Source organism: Spea bombifrons, chromosome 3, assembly GCF_027358695.1.
Source record: "Spea bombifrons isolate aSpeBom1 chromosome 3, aSpeBom1.2.pri, whole genome shotgun sequence".
In the NCBI taxonomy this organism is placed as follows: Eukaryota; Metazoa; Chordata; class Amphibia; order Anura; family Pelobatidae; genus Spea; species Spea bombifrons.
This window is the reverse complement of record NC_071089.1, coordinates 32,376,827-32,395,753: the sequence shown is the minus strand read 5'-3', so window position 1 is coordinate 32,395,753 and position 18,927 is coordinate 32,376,827. Positions and strand designations below refer to the sequence as shown.

At 40.7% G+C, this 18,927-nt stretch overlaps 1 protein-coding gene across 3 annotated transcripts in view; it reads left to right on the top strand.

The window, feature by feature from the left end:
• Window positions 1-12,593, top strand: part of SYNE1 (spectrin repeat containing nuclear envelope protein 1) — a 164,619-nt gene extending 152,026 nt beyond the window's left edge. For 2 of the 3 annotated variants that reach the window (XM_053461370.1, XM_053461369.1), the window contains 6 exons: window positions 368-568; window positions 2,324-2,452; window positions 2,986-3,198; window positions 4,254-4,346; window positions 6,074-6,132; window positions 11,699-12,593. In XM_053461370.1, the coding sequence (XP_053317345.1) occupies window positions 368-568; window positions 2,324-2,452; window positions 2,986-3,198; window positions 4,254-4,346; window positions 6,074-6,132; window positions 11,699-11,939 (936 nt within the window). In that variant the 3' untranslated portion in view covers window positions 11,940-12,593. The remainder of the gene's footprint in view (window positions 1-367; window positions 569-2,323; window positions 2,453-2,985; window positions 3,199-4,253; window positions 4,347-6,073; window positions 6,133-11,698) is intronic. The other variant, XM_053461368.1, reaches the window with a different exon arrangement.
• Window positions 12,594-18,927: the final 6,334 nt, after the last annotated feature.

Below are 18,927 nucleotides of genomic sequence, written 5' to 3'. Positions count from 1 at the left end.
ATCCATTCTGTGCGCATTTTGACAAAAGCGGTTCCCTACACTTGTGCTACATATATTTGCATTTTTCTTTTTGTTTCTCTGTATGTTACTGTATACCAAGGTATTTTTGAAAGCTTTCAATCAATTAGCAAGTTGGCTCGTTCTCTTTCTTTGGCAACAATTCTATACCTTAGGAGGCACAATAGAAAATTGTACATGTTGTCTTGTGAAATAATCACAGCTTTATTCATATGATGGACAAACCACAACACAAACGTTTCAAAGTTCTCACCACCTCTTCATCAATGTGTAACTGGGGAGCATTTACACATTGATACATTTTTGAGAACCTTCATAAAAGTGAATTCCTCCTTTTGTGTTATCTCAGGAGCTTCAGAAGGCTTTGGATACCCGAAAAGCGATTGTCCTCTCCATTAACCTGTGTAGCTCAGAATTTACCCAAGTGGACACCACGGAGACTAACGAGCTTCAAGAACGTCTCAGTCAAATGAATGTAAAATGGGAACATGTGTGCAGCACACTGGACGGGTGGCGTTGTTCATTGCAAGATGCTTTAATGCAGTGCCAGGTCTGTAGTATATTGTTTTCACTACATTACAAACACAGTCCTGAAGCGGGGGTCATTGAAAAGTACGCTATATCGCCAAAAGTATGTGGACACCCCTCCTATTATAAACTATTGAGTTTAGGTGTTTCAGTGAAATTCCCATTATTAAATGCTATCATTGTGAAGTTGAGTCGTCTAGGAGTCACAACAGCTCAGCTATGAAGCAGTAGACCATGTTCACTCACAGAGTGACTGCTTTAGCTTGTGGCGTGTAAAATTTGCCTGTCCTCTGTAGCCTCACTCACGGTTTCCAAACTGCCTCTGGAAGCAACATCTGCACAAGCACTGTGCATTGGGAGCTTCATAAAATGAGTTTCCATGGCCGACCAGCTGCATAGAAGGCGAACATCGCTATGTGCAATCCGAATTGTCAGCTGGGGTGGTGTAAAGCACAGTATCTCCTCTCCAATTGACATTTTGCAGACTAGTTGCCTATCTCTTGGTACCTTGTGTAGCCCACCACCGCCACCTGTAAAAAATGACCACATTTCAAGTTTTGCATCAGAATAATTAGTGCAAAGGAGCAATAGCTACTTTTTAGAAGGGTTTCAAAATGCCGCTGGAATATACCATTCCATAAGTGATCCTCTCATTGGTATCATAAATTAAATAAAGAATAAAATATTAAAAAGCAGAAACCAGTAAATTATAAAACAAAAGCTGACAATTTGGCCAGAACATGTTAAAGAATTATTGGACCTTGCAATTAATGAATTACCTGAAAAACAGAACGATCAGATCCCAAGAAAGGAAATTTAGTTATTATTTTGTTCTTTTTTTACCGAGGCCAAAAGCTTTCTCCTTTGTAGTTTGTAGGCTACTGGAATGCAAGCTCCTAATAACTTACATTCGTTGCCAAGTGCATTGTCAGCAATGTACAGGTGAATGAACAGTAGACTTGCATTTCAGTTAAAGTCCATAATATTATGTTATTATAGTGTAGAAAAATATTTCAATTACATGTAGTTATTATATGAAATTAAGTATATATTTATTATTAATTATTTTCTTACATATACATGACTTTAGTAAATTGACATTTATCCCATTTAGATTGCTAGATGGATTAATTTTATACCATGATATACACTGTAAAAAATGTATATGCTCTCTTTAATATTTTCCTATATACAAAATTACTTTATGTATTTAAGTAACTTTTAGAGTGTCTCCTTTCTCTCCCCTTTATGTCCCATGGTGGAGTAATAATCCTCAGGGATGCGCAGACCCCTTCTGTGGGATGGAGAGTTATAAATGCAGTAGAATAGTATATGGGGAGAGACAGAGAGTTTATCATTACCCCTGCCCAATTTTTTACATTTGTATTACTTTTTTCATTTCTGTTCATTTTATTGGCTTTGTTGGTAGTAGGGACTCCAGAGAAGGACTAATCCATATCTGCAAGTAACACGAATAATAATATAAATAATAATATAATTAATCCTGCTCTCATCAACTCTTCTGTGATGCAGTAGAATTGATGATAGTCAAGTATAATTTGATGTAAGATTGCAGTAGTGAAAATGCAAGTTGGACTGTTAGTCCCAGCTGGTATTATGTATATACATAATACTATATATATTGTAATGTTTCTTCACAATCATGTAGAGGTACCAGCGATGTAAATCCAGAAGTTGCCTCTGTGTAGCTTGTAGAACTTTAATGAGACACGCCACACATTTTGTTTGTTAATAACAATTTTGCATATTTTGATAGGACTTTCATGAAATGAGTCACGGGCTGCTTCTTTGGCTAGAAAACATTGACAGAAGAAAAAATCAAATTCTTCCCATCAATCCAAACCATGATCCAGACACCCATCAAGAAAATCACAAGCTTTTAATGGTATAAAATGTTATATTAATTTCATACATTTGGAAATATTGTGTTTGTGCCACTATTGTGTAAACTGGAAACATACAATGTAATACATGCAAAGTGCCCTAGTACCGAGCCACAGCATTATATATAAATAAATCTAATGGTGGGTTTACTTGGAACCCCTTCTTCTTATCAGTACCAGTTCTTTGGCTGCAAAAATTTATATTATACAGAATTCAACCTGACAAGGTTAAGTATATCAGAGCAACTATTGTGTTCTAAGCCTAGGAAATAGGCAATTAAAGTGTAAAAACATTATCATTAGTTTTACATTTTGATATTTTCTCAAATATTTGAAACTGATCCTGCAAACAAAAACTACATATATATGTTTTCAGCTCAAATATTTTTTTCAATTATTATAAAGTTTGATGATTAATCAATCTCTCCTTATAATAATTTGCCCAAAAAATACTTAGTTTTAAGCTTGTAATTTTTGGTGAGGTAGGGACTTTCCTTAAGATATATAAGTTGCTGACCCTATTCTTGTCTAACAGCAAATGAAGCGTGAATTGCTGGAGTCTCAGCTTAAGGTGGCATCTCTACAAGACATGTCATTTCAGCTGTTAGTGAATACTGAGGGCAAGGACTGCCTTGAAGCCAAGGAGAAAGTGCATGTCATCGGTAACAGGCTCAAGGTACTTCTGAAAGATGTCACCGGTCACATCAAAGAAATAGAGAAAATTTTAGACATCTCAAGTAACCAGCTGGTAAGTTCAAGCTTCTAAATGGCAATGGGAAGATGACATAGTGTTGTGTCTAGTTTTGATTTTGGTTTGTTTTTTCCCTGGCCAGCCATAACATGATGACCCCTGACAGGTGAAATGAATAACACTAATAATCTTGTTATCATGGCACCTCTCAGTAGGTGGGATATATTAGGCAGCAAATTAACATTTTGTCCTCAAAGTTGAAAAAATTGCCAAGCGTAAGGATCTTAGCAACTTGACAAGTCCAATTTGTGATGACTGATGGTACTGATAGTCAGTACCTATCAAAAGTGGTCCAAGGAAGAACAAGCAGTGAACCGGCAAAAGGTTCATGGGCGGCCAAGGCTCATTGATGCACGTAGAAGCCGAGGGCTGGCCCGTGTGGTCAAATCCAACAGACGAGCTTCTGTAGCTCAAATTGCTAAAAAAGCTAATGCTGGTTCTTATAGAAAGGTGTCAGAACGCACAGTGCATCTCAGTGCACCCCAGATATTTTGGGGTGTATAATATGTTTTCAGGCAGCTGCATATTAGATATGTGTATGTGTTCTTGCTGTGTTATACCACACAACACTGTGACTTCCTATCATACTGATTGTGGTAGAATGTCTCGGTCTCTATTATCCAGTTGGACACTCTGACTAATAAAACTGTCTAAAGAGGAACATACCTCATTTGAATTGTCATAAGCAATAAGTGTAGTATTTGAATAGCAAAACTCATCCAGAATATCACGACGGACAATAATGCCATCCTCCGGGTCTACAGATAATGGTAGTTGATTGGAGCTAAATGAGATGAAACCGAAATTTTGCGAATAATGAGCTATATTACCATGTACAGCACTGTCTTTATGCATTTTAAAATGTGCCCCCTCTCTTCATACATGTAAAGTAAAACTCCAGCTGTAGTTCATCATAAAACAATAGTTTTAAAGTAATGGTCTTACTTACTTAATGTTCTGTTCATTTGGAAAGTTTGCTAGGAAAAACAAACTATAATTTGTTCTGTTTTAGCTTGGTTACAGATGCTAAAGATTTTCATTTTTAAACTTAGGAGTTATCGTCTTGGTCTTCAGCAGATGAATTGGACACTTCAGGGTCCCTCAGCCCTGTGTCAGGCAGGAGCACGCCCAGCAGACAGAGAACGGTAAAGTCAAGAACGTTTTAAGAAATGTTGGTAATAACGTAGGAAAATAGAGCAAAGGTTTCACCACAACCCTGTTAGGGAAGTCAAGGAACACATCCCACAATGGTTGACATTGCAATTTTCAACTTGTACAACTTCCTGACATTCATGCATAAAGTCAGAGCAAAGAAGTTTCATCAATCTTCTTTTTCTTTCTTTTTTTTTTCTCTTTCTTTATGGCAGCTGACGTTTTGGTCTACATTTATTATTGTTTATTTCAATCAGTTTTCTGTGGTGTTGGAACTGTGGGTTTCATTTGCAATTTAGTTGAATAACATCTGTAACCTCTGTCCTTATGAACTCTGTGATCAACTTAATTGATTTTTCTACGTTCACTAGTCTCTTGTAGCTTCTAGTGACAAAATGTAAAGGAACACTGGCTTTTCGTGGATTACTATTGTGTCCTCCTAAATTATGATCAGCAATGGTCATTTTTCTGTTTGGAAAACAAATTGGTTGCAGCAACATAAAAAACCCTATTCTTTAAATGCATGTCACTTATTAGTTAGGTAATTCAATATTCACATTATAACGCAAGGCTTCATAATTCTGGTCATTGAATGCTAGTAATAAACTAGATTTTGCATACCCAAATCCCTGCCCTATGGACAGTATGCATCATGGAGTGAGCTTCTTCTGCAAGAAGGGATGAGCTGGGTCTGCGTAAAATAGTGACCTCGATGAGCTGAAACACTCTATTCTCCCAACCTATCAGATTAGCCAGCATACCCCATAAATGATAGGTTTATAAATTCATAATACTTTTATTTATTATTTTTATTGACATGTCTAGTGGCTGTATACACTTGCCTTTCTAAAGATTATGAAAGATGCACTCACTATCTTTCCTAGTAATATGGCTTTTTCATATTAGATAAATTAAGCAATATCGTGCATATTTAACTAGTCCTGAAAACTAATATAGTTAATAATCAAGAAACATTTATTAGTGTAGGTGCCGTGCTCCCTGAAACTTTAAGTATTTTAAAAATGAACCTAATTTTCACCCCTTGAAGGTCAGTTCACCAGTGGTGGCACAGTGCAAAGGGTCTGTATTAACTGGCCACATCCTCTGTCACACTGCAATGTGTACATTAAAACAATTTTAGGGATGTGAACAGCACTTTGGAATCCATAATCCGTGGAATACAATGTAATGGAATTGGGTAGAAACTTAAGTGAATGAGAGATGGCTCATGATAATTTATATAGATTGTTATGAATCAGAAGCCACGTTAATACAAGAACCCTGACAGTTTTATTAACATAAAATATGATGTTTATATACAATATTAAAGTTTTGGATAATTCCACCTTTTTACAGTGTTTGTGGACCAGAGTTGTGACATTCCTTGAGTGACATGATTATGTCAATGGTTATGTCAGCAGCATAGAGGGAATGTTCTAGGCCAATCATAATAAAATATAATAATAATTGTTAAAATAGGCAATGTATTCATTAAATATAATTTGCATCACATCCACGGCCCTGTTGCCTTTCATTTTGGACATCCTTGACAGGAAAAGCCAGTTTCCCTTTTTCCTGGGTATTGTACACCTCATATGATTTTTATTTTATTTCCTTTGCTACACTTTTTATTTTCTTAATTTTCTTTCATCGGTAGCTTGTTCTTTATTTGCCTGGACTGAACATTCTTCTTTCTTTACCCCCTGTTCATTGCAAACAGCCACGGGGCAAATGTAGTGTCTCACAGCCTGGACCCTCTGTCAACAATCTACCTAGCAGGTACCTTATTCTCCTGGATTCCATAGCCTTCTAGAACCAAAAGAGGATTATAGAATGAACGTGTGAGCCCTTTTTTTCCTCTTGGTCACTTTGAAAATGATCAAACCAATTGGATAGTTCAACTTAGATAGTTACTTAGTTTCCCTAAACCTCCTTTGCCCAATATGGTTGATGGTTAAGCCTTTAATCCTTTGAGTTCCAGTGGGACTGATGGGCTTGATATATTTGTATCGGTCAATGGGTAAAGGTTTGTAAACCACTCTTCACCACTTGTAATTTTATCATCCTCTTTATTCATAAGTCAGCAAAGTGGACCGGTGCTAATAACCTTTCCACTTTTACCGAATTGCTTCATCTGAATTCTTCAGTGTCAGATTAAAAAGAGAAAAACATTAGGTCCTCAGGTTTGGTGGTGCCACCTCTTGTTTATTAACCCTACTAACCATTACTAACACAGCCTCTTCTGCTCCATGCATATACGTTCTGCCTCTCTGACTACAAGAGTTCAGACAATAGCATTTTGCTTGTTTCATTGTTTTGAGTGTTTTTTTTGTTTTTTTTTTTTACTAAAGAAAAGCTTCTGTTTTTAATTTGCTATTTTCTTATTCTCATATTAGCTTTTATTTTTTTATTGCACAGATATTTTTTTCCATACTCCTGTTAGGGTTACCTATACACATTTTACTCCACATCAGTTACATTACACGTTCCTGAAAATCAAACCAGTATCACCCTATCAGTATGTGTAGCTTTACCATTAACAATCAAGCAATTACCCTCATGTACAATACAGATTTGGGAAATCCTATAACAAGAAAATAAACATATTTATTGTGATTTAAACAAAATGCTATATTCCAGGAAAATACATTATTTTAATTATTTTTTAATACATTATCATATTCCAAGATCCTGTGAGTAACATTGTTGATTGGCTTTTTTCTTTTGAGGCTTTTATCGCAAATATAGCATTAATCTTGTAAGATACATATGTGCCGCCTAAATTCAAATATTTATTTATTTATATTTATGTCAGGTAAATTTACAAAAAATATCATTCTGTTGGAGTAAAATGGTCCAAAACAATTGTTCTGGGTTAAGGCATTCCATCTCCTAGAAACAAAACCCCTGAAAATTGCAATGTAATTAGAAAACCAGACACATAAACATAGCAAAATAATCAGGACATTGAGATTGATGTATAAAAGACGATTCTGTTGCAGAGTTTATAAAGTGGTTTTATCACTATGGCAACCAATGGAATAGTCATTTGGTTTACAGGGATGCTCTAGTGACCCATGCAGCGCCACCATTGCAGAATGCATATCAAAAAAATGCATATCAAAGTTGTAAGTACTTAAATATGTATTCTTCAGCTGAAAGAAAAAAAGGCCACCAAGTGCTTGGGGGGTTGTTCTGTGCATGTGCGCAGGGGCATAATTTTAAAAAGTATTGGTGGGTAAATTTTCAGATGCGGATCAATTGCCATGGCAGCCATATTCCACCCAATACCGCCTTGGCATTATATACGTAAGGTCTACGGTGCCTTTACAAAAAATTTTCTATACAGTAACATTGTGGCCGTAATTTATCAACACAGTTTACTGAGACATCTGTCTAGTGTGATGTAACCAATAGGTAATAGGGGTTGCGCTGCATTTATGTCTCATGAGCTCTTTCTGATCTTGTGGTCACCATGTTGACTCTGGGCAGATGCCTTTTAAAGTTGGAAAGCAACCTTTAGGACTGAAGTTCTTTCAAAAGAAATCTCCAACCTATTTCTGTTTAAGTATTCAGACCAGTCACTTATTACATACAGGAGAGATACACTTAAATATATATTAACGTAAACAATGTATGCAACACTATGAAATCCTAAAATTATGTATGAAACTCAGAAGACCTATTTTAACTTTTTCTCACCATACACCATGCCTCTCGTTAAATCAGTAATCAGCAAGTCCACTGACAACCTCATAAGCATGTCTGATTTAAGAGAACACGGTAACAGAAGTATTCAGCTATCATTGCCTCTTGCTCACATCTTGCATTGCCAGACATCTGGCACAGTGTACGTCTTAACAGCTTTGCCGCTTCCAGCAAGGTCCTAATAACAATCCTGATTGCACCGCTCACTTTTTAAACCGGCACTGTTGATTAACCTGTCGTTATACCGTATAGCACAATATTTAATTTGTCATTCAGACAAGCATGAAATACAAGCAAGGTTCAACTGAATGGAGCACTTCATCAAAAGCGCAAGGCAAACAGATTGTGTTTGATGTCTGCTATGGTAGTAACTGATAAAACAGCGCAGGCTGTCACTGTGTTCCTGTGTTATTTTAAATACCGTACTTCTGATCATAGTATGCTGTGTTCTTGATCTTGCACTGGATCGGTAAACATGGATAGATCATGTCTTATGAGCAGGCAGAGTACTTCATTTTGCCTGAGTTTTGTTCTTTGCGTGAGATATATATACCTCCTAACACTCCTGGTTTTCGGGACAGTCTACCTCTGCCCCAGGTAGCTGCTCCACTGTCCTGCTTTTGAGGGCAGTGGTGTTATGCAGGCCTAGGCACCACAGGCACTAGCCACAGAGCACGGAGAGGATGCGCGAGCGGCACATCGGGGGAGCCGCCTACCCGAGTCGGGACAACGCGGGACCCCGGCGGAACAGGTAGGCGTAACAAGTGGGGATAATGGGTCTGTTGGCCCAGGAAGCAGTAAAATCAATGGCAGCTCCCACCTCTAAAGCTGAGCACTGCAAGATGGCTGTTCATGAAAGCCCCAATCCCACCCACTTCCAACAACGAATGTATGTATTAAGGGACCCTCCAACCATCATTTGCATACTGTATGGTAGCTGAGAGGTCCCTTTAAGTCTTGTAGTGCAAATTCATGGGGGGGTGCTTCATTTGGAGTCATTTTTTGTCAGTGATTGGCTGCCCCAACTTAATTACACAGAAGTTGTAATTTAGACAATCATTAAGAAGTGCTTCATCTCAAACTATCTGATATAGGTATAAGTAAGTTATATGAGCAAAGGTATGTGGACACCACTCCTAATTAATGAGTTTTGGTGTTTCACCCAAAACTTATTGCTAACAGGCATATAAAATCAAGGATATAGGCATGTCATCTCCATAGACAAACATTAATAGTAGAGTGTGTCATACTAAACTGATTATTGATGTTAAACACGACACCTTTGCAATAAGTCACTTCATGCAATTTCTGTGCTGCTAGATCTATCCCAGTCCACTGTGTGGAGAAATTTAAATGTTCTCCACAAAGCCATGACCTTAACCCCACTGAATGAGATGAATTGTGATGCAGGCCTTCTCGTCCAACATCAATCACCAACAAGTCTAATGTACCATATGGCCCACCAACAAAGTATGCATATTAAAGTACTTTGTGAGTTAGTTCTCCAAACACAATCATTTAAAACCCGCTCGGCGCCCCTCTCTCCTCTGCGAGCCCTCTAACTCGGCCTTGGTGCCGGCTTGTAATGCTGAGCGCCGGAAGATGACGTCATTTCCGGCGCTCAGCATTACAAGCCGGCACCGAGGCCGAGTTAGAGGGCTCGCAGAGGAGAGAGGGGCGCCGAGCGGGTACTGACAACTTGGTAAGCGAAAACCACTCGGCGCCCCCCTCTCTCTCCTCCGGTTCAAAAAAAAACAAAAAACGGCTTGGGGTGGGATAACAGATAATAGGGAGGGAGAGGAAGGGTAGATAATGGGGGGGCACCATTTTACACTTCGCCCCAGGCGGCATCATGTCTAGGGCTGGCCCTGGTGACATAACCTGCAAGAACTGTTAGGGCACCCGCTTTAATGTATGGATCCCATTTTGCATATAAACTGCTGTCTCAGAACACATAATTGCATACTTGTAGCACTTGCCTACTTGAGTTTATATTATGGGGCAAATAAGCACAATGTGTCAATTTAGTTTCAAATGAGGTAGTTATATGATAATGAACCCATTGTACATGCGTGACAAAAATAGTTGTAGGTGTCATGGATGCCAGAAGCCAAAATCTATTAGTGCTGTGAAATCTCAAAACAAATAGCTGCAAACAGTCCCATATTTGTTTCAATGGTCTACAAATGTTTAGTATACTGAGACTGTTAGCAGCACCAAAGAAGGCTGGAAAGAGGGGGGATTGGGGCAATCTACGGGAATAAAACTACATGACCTTGTGGACAAACCCTACATTGTGTCTGGAATGTTCCTTTGTCTCATCTTGAGACAATGTAAAGTTGGTAAATGTGGAAACTGCTGACTCTCTATAACATTTTGTTCTGCAAGATCTCATAACATGCTAGCATGATAAACAGACCTTTATTAAGCCCAGAGAAAGTGGCACTTGTTCCCTGCAGTAATGTGAATAAAAGAACCTACAGACGTGCCAGGAGACAAATGAGTTTACAGATCCAAGCACCTAGCATACTATATGTTCATGATCAAGAATGGCATCACAGGTGGTCTACGTGTCTGCTTCTATAGAGCCGTGCTCCTCAACCTTCTCAAGGCACTCCTAACAGTCCAGGATTTAGGTATTACTCAGGTGTGTCTAAGGTGTTTCAGGTGTGTTTGTTAATTAATTGTGCAACAACTTAGACACACCTGAGTGATATCTAAATTCTGGATTGTTAGGTGTGCCTTGAGGAGAGGATTGAGGAGCACTGCTACAGAGCACTAGACCAGTGTAATTCTATACAAAATGCCACACTTAGCATTTTGCCTAAAAACATTACACACAAATGTACACAATGTTTTATTGAATTAAAGATTAAAGGGAAATTAAGCACTGCATGTTCTCTGGGATAACCTACTATTCCTCCCTATTATTTCTCCACTTCGATACTTATTGATAGGAGCTGATTGGCTTTGGCCGATATAATATATATATTTATATAGTCTGTTGCTTGCAAACTACCAAGACAGTAACACAGATTGTAAAATAACAAAACACAAATAAACAAACTATAAGTAGTTTAAAAACTGAATTTAGCTTTAGTTACGATCTAAAGAGTGTGACAGTTTCCGCAAATAGTGAATCTTATTCTTTTAGCTATACAAATTCTTACACAACCAGCCTTTTGTCCGCTACATTAATAAAAAAAAACATTTAATACTGTGCTTACAATTGAATAGCATAATACCGAAATGATCATATTATCTCCTTGTTTGCTTCTGCGTTGAGTTGTATCATAACATGATTGTTTTGTTGAGAATTTGCCATTTGCCTGCTCTGTGTGATCCACCATAATTTTAACTTCTACAATGAGTACTGATTCAGTGCAAGATCCTAATAAGTGCCAACTACTGCTATATTTTGTGCAGTGTGTGTGTGAAGGGGTAGTGATCTCAAATAAATCGTATTTTGCTGATAAGTACTGCCAAATACATTTTATTTCTCTTCATCAAAATATTGACAATACACAGAACTATACCAGTTAAAAGTACTATAGAACCTAAATATTTATAGAAACAGAATAGAAATTGCCAAAGACATTCTTTATATTTTACTAATTTTTTTCTAATTTATGATTAGGTCCAAAGACGGTGGCTCAAGTTTCTTCCATTCTGAACCGAAGTTGGCCCAACAAAACCAATCATTCTTTCTCCGAGTTCTTCGGGCGGCATTGCCTCTGCAGCTTCTTCTCCTGCTGTTGATTTTTCTGGCTTGTCTTGTACCAATCACCGAAGAAGATTACAGTTGTACTCTGTCTAATAACTTTGCCCGATCCTTCCATCCAATGTTGCGCTACACCAATGGGCCACCTCCAATATGAATCAACAACAAATATATTTTTTCTCGTATCCAGAGAACTAGAGACTGTTTTTCAGTCGCACTGTGTGGATGCATTATTCACAATAACCTTTGAACAGAAGACACACATTCTGCTTTATCCGTCCACAGTTATATCACTGTGACAGCCTTTGAAAATGTAAATGAAGAAAAGCATCATGTCTATTTAAACCATTCACTCCAACAATAATTTTGTTTTCAACTTATCAATAACTATCAGATTGCTAATTCTCAATAACAATATTGTCAGTATTTCATAAAAAATCAGCCTGTAAGGCTATTATGACGCTGTTTTAGAAGCTTTACTTGTAATATAAAATTTGAAAAAGCTTAAATGGCAAATATTTTTTTATTTTTCTCAGTGTATTTCTCTTAGTTGTTGGGCTTTCTGTGTGATGGGCAGCAAGATAAGCATGAACTAACTATAACATTGCATAAATAAGAAGCACTTTTTTTAATTACTGGAACTGGATGTAAGAAATTAATTATAGATCTATAAAAAGATGTTCTGCTGAATGAAAATAAATGTTAACGATTGAAATAGAACATATTATTTATGGATGTACAGTTTGCTAAGGCGAGTTTTGTTTGTATTGATTTCTTGCAATTATACATATTAAAACATATTTTGGTCTGATGTTGTTTTGTTATACTTGAGCAAAATCCTGGTTTCAGTTAATAACAGAATTTTTGCTTCCTGTGTTACCATCAGTCATGTGATGTTTTTCTCTCTTTTTTGGAATTGATTAAATAAGTTTCCTAGTATAGTACAGAAATCGTAATTTATATTTAACTAGTTATTTTGTTGTGGTCGCTTTCAGACTGCTCTGTTTTTAAAATAAGTAAAATCCAATATTTAAATCAGATTTTTAAATTGCCTCTCTTAAGAAAGCTCTTGGAACAAAAAAACATAATAAAATAAACACAATGAATAAGATAGAAGATTTCAGTTTGAAGGGTCTTTTTGAAGACCCCATTTATAGCTACTGCTGAAACTAAGCATGTAGCCTGTTCAGTCTGTAAGAAGACTCCAGGACCCCAAGCAATCCCACTGCTTGGTTTATTAGAGGGCTAAAGAGTTTACAGATCATAGGAGAAGTGTTACAACTGAATGAAATCTGAGCTATTTTTCTTCCCAGTCGATGTGGGGAAGCTGGCTTTGGCATTATGTACAACCATGAACATTTCAGGACAAATTTAGGAAAGGTTGAAAAGACTGGGAACTTACTGATATTCTAAACATTCAAAGACCTTGCCAGATCCATCAGACCCATGAAGCTGGGTCAGAACACAAATTCAACAAAATCACTGAAACAATGCAAGAATGCACCAACAAAAGTCAATGTGAGACTGAAGGCTCAAAATTTAAATACAAAACTCCAGGCTAAAAATTAGATCATGGGAGGTCACAAGAGTTTATCCTGGGGGCAGGGATGTCATATGCCTACTGCAGGATAGGCCTTGACATGGGCTTATAGCCAGCAATCCAGAGGACATAGCGGTCATGTTCCACAGCAATCCGCTACCTTGGACGATCCATGCACTGGAGGTTGGCGCAGGAGGCCTCTGATAATCCAGGATGGTCTTCCTGCTGTTGGAGGCAGCCAGGTGGCGTGGAGTCTGCAACCACCAAGATACGCTCTAATAGTACTCCCTCTAGATTCCGGGGAAGAGCAGAAATCCCCACCAGGTTGATCCTGAAAATGAGCATCATAAGTTCGGACAAGTTGTTGAGCATTGGCGGTAGCAGACGGAATCTAAACCAGGAATACAAAAAGGATTGTACCTTAAATTCTTCCTCCACATTTACTTCCACCAGGCAAAAACAAACTTTGGAGAAGCAATTACAGGTTACAGACATCAGTAGAGAGACATTAAGAGCACAAGCAGTGGCGGAACTACTGGGGTCGCAGGGGTCGCGACTGCGACCAGGTCCTGGAGTTCTGCCAGTCAGGGGGGGCCCAAGGGGTGCCGAGCAGTTGCTGAAAACGACCGCTCGGCAACTCTTGGGCCCCCCTGACTGACAGAAATCCAGGATGCTGCTGCTCCCAGCTGCTGCCGCCGCCTGCCTCAGCGCTGCCCAGAGTGCAGTGTTGGGAGCGTGAGGCGTTTGTCTCGGGTGCTGGCGCTCACGTCATATGCCAGCGCTCAGCAGTGAAGCGCCGGCAGCCGAGACAAACGCCTCACGCTCCCAACACAGGAGTTGACGGTAAGTGACCTACAAAGGGGGGGTAGGTAGATCGTGAGAAGGGGGGGTAGGGAGGGAGAGGGTAGATTGTGAGAAGGGGGGTAGGGAGGGAGAGGGTAGATTATGAGAAGGTGGGTTAGGGAGGGAGAGGGGAGATTGTGAGAAGGGGGTTAGGGAGGGGAGATTGTGAGAAGGGGGTAGGGAGGGAGAGGGGAGATTGTGAGAAGGGGGTAATTGTGAGAAGGTGGGGTAGGGAGGGAGAGGGGAGATTGTGAGAAGGTGGGTTAGGGAGGGAGAGGGGAGATTGTGAGAAGGTGGGTTAGGGAGGGAGAGGGGAGATTGTGAGAAGGGGGTTAGGGAGGGAGATCGTGAGAAGGGAGGGAGAGGGTAGGGAGGGAGAGGGTAGATAGTGAGAAAGGGATAGATGGGTTGGGGTTGACCCCCTTAACAGATTCTCGCACCGGGGCCCTGAGGTTTCTAGTTACGCCCCTAAGCACAAGGAATCCAAAGGTTGTAAGATTAAGTAGAGTTCTTAAGGGACAGGGTTGATCAAATCCAGCAATTACTAGAAGTGCACAACCACCACAGCCCTACGAAACTTGTAAGTCAAATTGAGGTCATGGATACTTTTGGGGTGGAAATATATTTGGTTTTGGTTAGAATCATTGGATATTTGGTTTATGTGTAAATAAACCTGTAGAAACTTTAAATACCTGTAATTTATCATTGCATTGATTATTAGACCTGTTCTTTTGGATTCATACTTACTCCATTTTGTGGCCGTTACAACCTTTCAGCAGAGAAAGTGGGAAGGGACTGTGTGTAGGAAGGTACAGAACAAGTTCCTTTAGCAGTCTTGACAGGACATCCACATGACCTCTCACATATGGAACTCCACTAGCATGCCTTTCTTTAACTCACGCCACACTGGTGGCAACCTAAAGTGTTGGAGGGGTACACAGGCCGACAGCAGGAGCTGAATTGGACAGTGGGGCAGCAAGTTAATAATGCTTTCTATTCAATGCTGAATAGTGGATAACCAGCACACATTGGCTCACATTTTGGTAGCGCTTAGGAAGATGTTGGTGCAGTGAATTGGACCACATGCAGGCACAGCAGGAAAAATGGGACTGTTGGTGACAGACGGGACAGCAAATGACCAGGACTTTATGGGTTTGTGGTGCACAACATACGGTATACTGCACCTGGTGTTGGGGTCAGCTATTTGAAATGAGGCCAGTGCAGGCTGTCAAAACTGATCGACATGTACCTTAAGATTGCTGGGTACTTTCACCGCAGTGTGAGCGGATCCTAGAGCAGAAAAGGAATTCTGCAGTATCCCCCAAATGCATTTGCCCCTTTTCACACTCTCTAAATGATGTGCAGGAGTTGAGTTTGGGCAAACACGTGTCTGTGCACATGATATACTCAACTCCAGTCAGCTCCAGTGCTGCAGGCAGGGGGTCAGATTCAGACATGACTGGCAGATTAAAGCGATATGCAGTCACGTTACCCTACACAGATGCTTACTACCCTATTCCCCAGGCATGTCCAAACTTTTTTCGAAGAGTGCCAGATTTGATGAAGTGAACATGTGCGAGGGCCGACCATTTTGCCTGACATTTTCTGAACCATTAAAATTAAATACAAATTAACTATTTTATGCAAAGTTTATTGAAAACGGCATACCACATCTATCCCTTTCTCACTATCTCCCCTCCCTACCCCCCTTCTTACAATCTCCCCTCTCCCTCCCTACCCCCTTCTCACAATCTCCCCTCTCCCTCCCTAACCCTTTCTCACAATCTCCCCTCTCCCTCCCTCTTCTCACAATCTCCCCTCTCCCTCTCTACCCCCCCCCCTTCTCACAATCTCCCCTCTCCCTCCCTACCCCCCTTCTCACAATCTCCCCTCTCCCTCCCTATCCCCCTTCTCACAATCTCCCCTCTCCCTCCATACCCCCTTCTCACAATCTCCCCTCTTCCTCCCTACCCCTCCTTCTCACAATCTCCCCTCTTCCTCCCTACCCCTCCTTCTCACAATCTCCCCTCTTCCTCCCTACCCCTCCTTCTCACAATCTCCCCTCTCCCTCCCTACCCCCCTTCTCACAATCTCCCCTCTCCCTCCCTACCCTTCTCACGATCTCCCCTCTCCCTCCCTACCCCCCTTCTAATGATCTCCCCTCTCCCTCCCTACCCCCTTCTCACGATCTACCCTCTCCCTCCCTACCCCCCCTTCTCACGATCTACCCACTCCCTCCCTACTCCCCTTTGTAAGGCACTTACCGTCAACCCTGTGTTGGGAGAGTGAGGCGTTTGTCTCGGGTGCCGGCGCTTCACTGCTGAGTGCCGGCATATAACGTCATATGCCGGCGCTCAGCGTGAAGCGCCGGCACCCGAGACAAACGCCTCACGCTTCCAACACTGCACTTTGGGCAGCGCAGAGGCAGGCGGCGGCGGCAGCAGCAGCGGCGGCGAGTAGAGGAGTCCTGGATTTCTGTCAGTCAGGGGGGGCCCAAGAGGTGCCGAGCGGTCGTTTTCAGCAACCGCTCGGCACCCCTTGGGCCCCCCTGACTGGCAGAATTCCAGGGCCCGGTCGCAGTCGCGATCCCGGTAGTTCCGCCACTGCCTACAATTTCTTCATCAGATGCAATTGTGGCTGTGTGTGCCGGCGCAGGGAGAAGGAAAGCCCAAATCTAGCGGCGTCCGAGATCGCAAGATTTGGGCTTTCCTTCTCCCTGCACCGGCACACACAGCCACAAGGGCATCTGATGAAGAAATTGTGTAGGGGAGGGTTAGATTTCATAGATCACAACCTCCCTCTAGTCAGCTCAACATTAGGGAGCGTAAGGTCTGTCACTTCAGACCTCTGCTTTACTGCTCCCTAATCACTATGCTCCGGCAAATGATGCCGAGCGCGGGGCTATGATGTCATACCCCCGTGCTCTGCATCAATAGACAGCGTGTAGTGATGAGGGAGCAGTAAAGCTGAGGTCTGAAGTGACAGACCTCGCGCTCCCACCACAGGATGGAGGATGGGGTAAGAGATGGTGAGAAAAAGGCAGTGTATGCGTATATATATATATGTGTGTTTCTAATTGTGTGTGTGTGTGTAGGCAGGTGTGTGTAAGAGCAGCGTAGGTATTTCTAAGCTGGTGTGTAAGGACAGTGCATTTGTATGTGTGTATGTAAGGGCAGTGTATGTGTATATGTGTGTGTAAAGGCAGGCGTGTGTAAGGGCAGTGTATGTGTATTAGTGTGTAAAGGCATGTATGTGTAAGGGCAGTGTATGTGTGTGTGTAAAGACGTGTGTGTAAGGGCAGTGTATAAGTGTGTGTAAAGGCAGTGTGTATGGGCAGGTCTGTGTAAGGGCAGTGTATGTGTAAATGTGTGTTTATGGGCAGGTGTGTGTAAAGGCAGCGCGTATAGGCAGTTGTGTGTAAGGGCAGTGTATGTGTATTTGTGTGTTTATGGGCTGGTGTGTGTATAGGCAGTTGTGTGTAAGGGCAGTGTATGTGTATATGTGTGTTTATGGGCAGGTGTGTGTAAAGGCAGTGTGTAAGGGTCCTGGGAGGGGAGCTAACATTAGCCTTTTTTATATTAAACAAATATGTGCTGCTGTGGACTACTCTTCTTATGATGCTCAGCCAGCATTATGGTGGACACCTGGCTTGCTGAGAATCATGGGAATTGTAGTTCACAGCGTGCATCTGCAGCTTAGCCAGCATCATGGAAGCAGTATGTCTGGCTGAGCCTCATGATAACTGTAGTTAACAGCAGATGATGTGACATGTGTTAGTTGTGAATTACAACTCCCATGATGCCTTGTCATGGTGAACACCTGGCTGGGAATTGTAGTTCACAGCTAACATCTGTAGCTTTATCTACTGTTAACTGCACTTCCCATGATGCTCAGCCAGCATCATTGAAGTATGTGGAGCTGAGCCTCATGGGAATTCAATTCAATGTGTTGGTTATTTTAAATATGCATGACTGTGCTGAATAAAAATGAAGTGTTTTAAGTGGCGATGCAAGTGCGACATTGTAAAGTGCAATTGCTTGTATTGGTGAGTTGAGCAAGAGCGATCTAAAAGAAAAAATGTGTCCCTCTATCACATTTTGAAATGTTGGGAAGTTTGCTACATACATGTAAACTAAACAATGCAGTCATACTACCCTAGACACAAGCATACCAAACAATACACAGTGAGCCTACGGTATACATATGTATACTACCCGGTACACAGTCAGTCACCCTACCCTATATACCTGTAAACTACACAATGCAGTCACACTACCCTAGACATGAGCATTCTAAATAATACAAAGTGATCCTACCTTATATGCATGCTTACTACTCGCATAGACAGTCACACTATATCCCAAACAATTCACAGTGGTAGGACTCACAACACTATATACCCATGTATACTAAACCACACAAAGTCACGCTAACCTATACACATACATATTAAAAAATACACCCTACTTTATTCATTTATACTACCCTGCACATAGTTACACCACCCTATACACATTACTTTTTACTTTCCTCATCACATTATTCCTCTCCTTAATTTAGTTACTTGGAAACTGGTCCATATTATTTTCTGGGATATCATCCATAAAACATAAAAAGTGGTAATTAACTGTTGAATGAAACCCTAGAAAATAATCTGGTCCACTTTTCAAGTTATTCAATTATGGAGAGTACCGGTGACCCAAAACAGACAACGGAAAGAACAAATGTATAACTACGTTTTTTTTTGTTCGTTTTCCTCTGT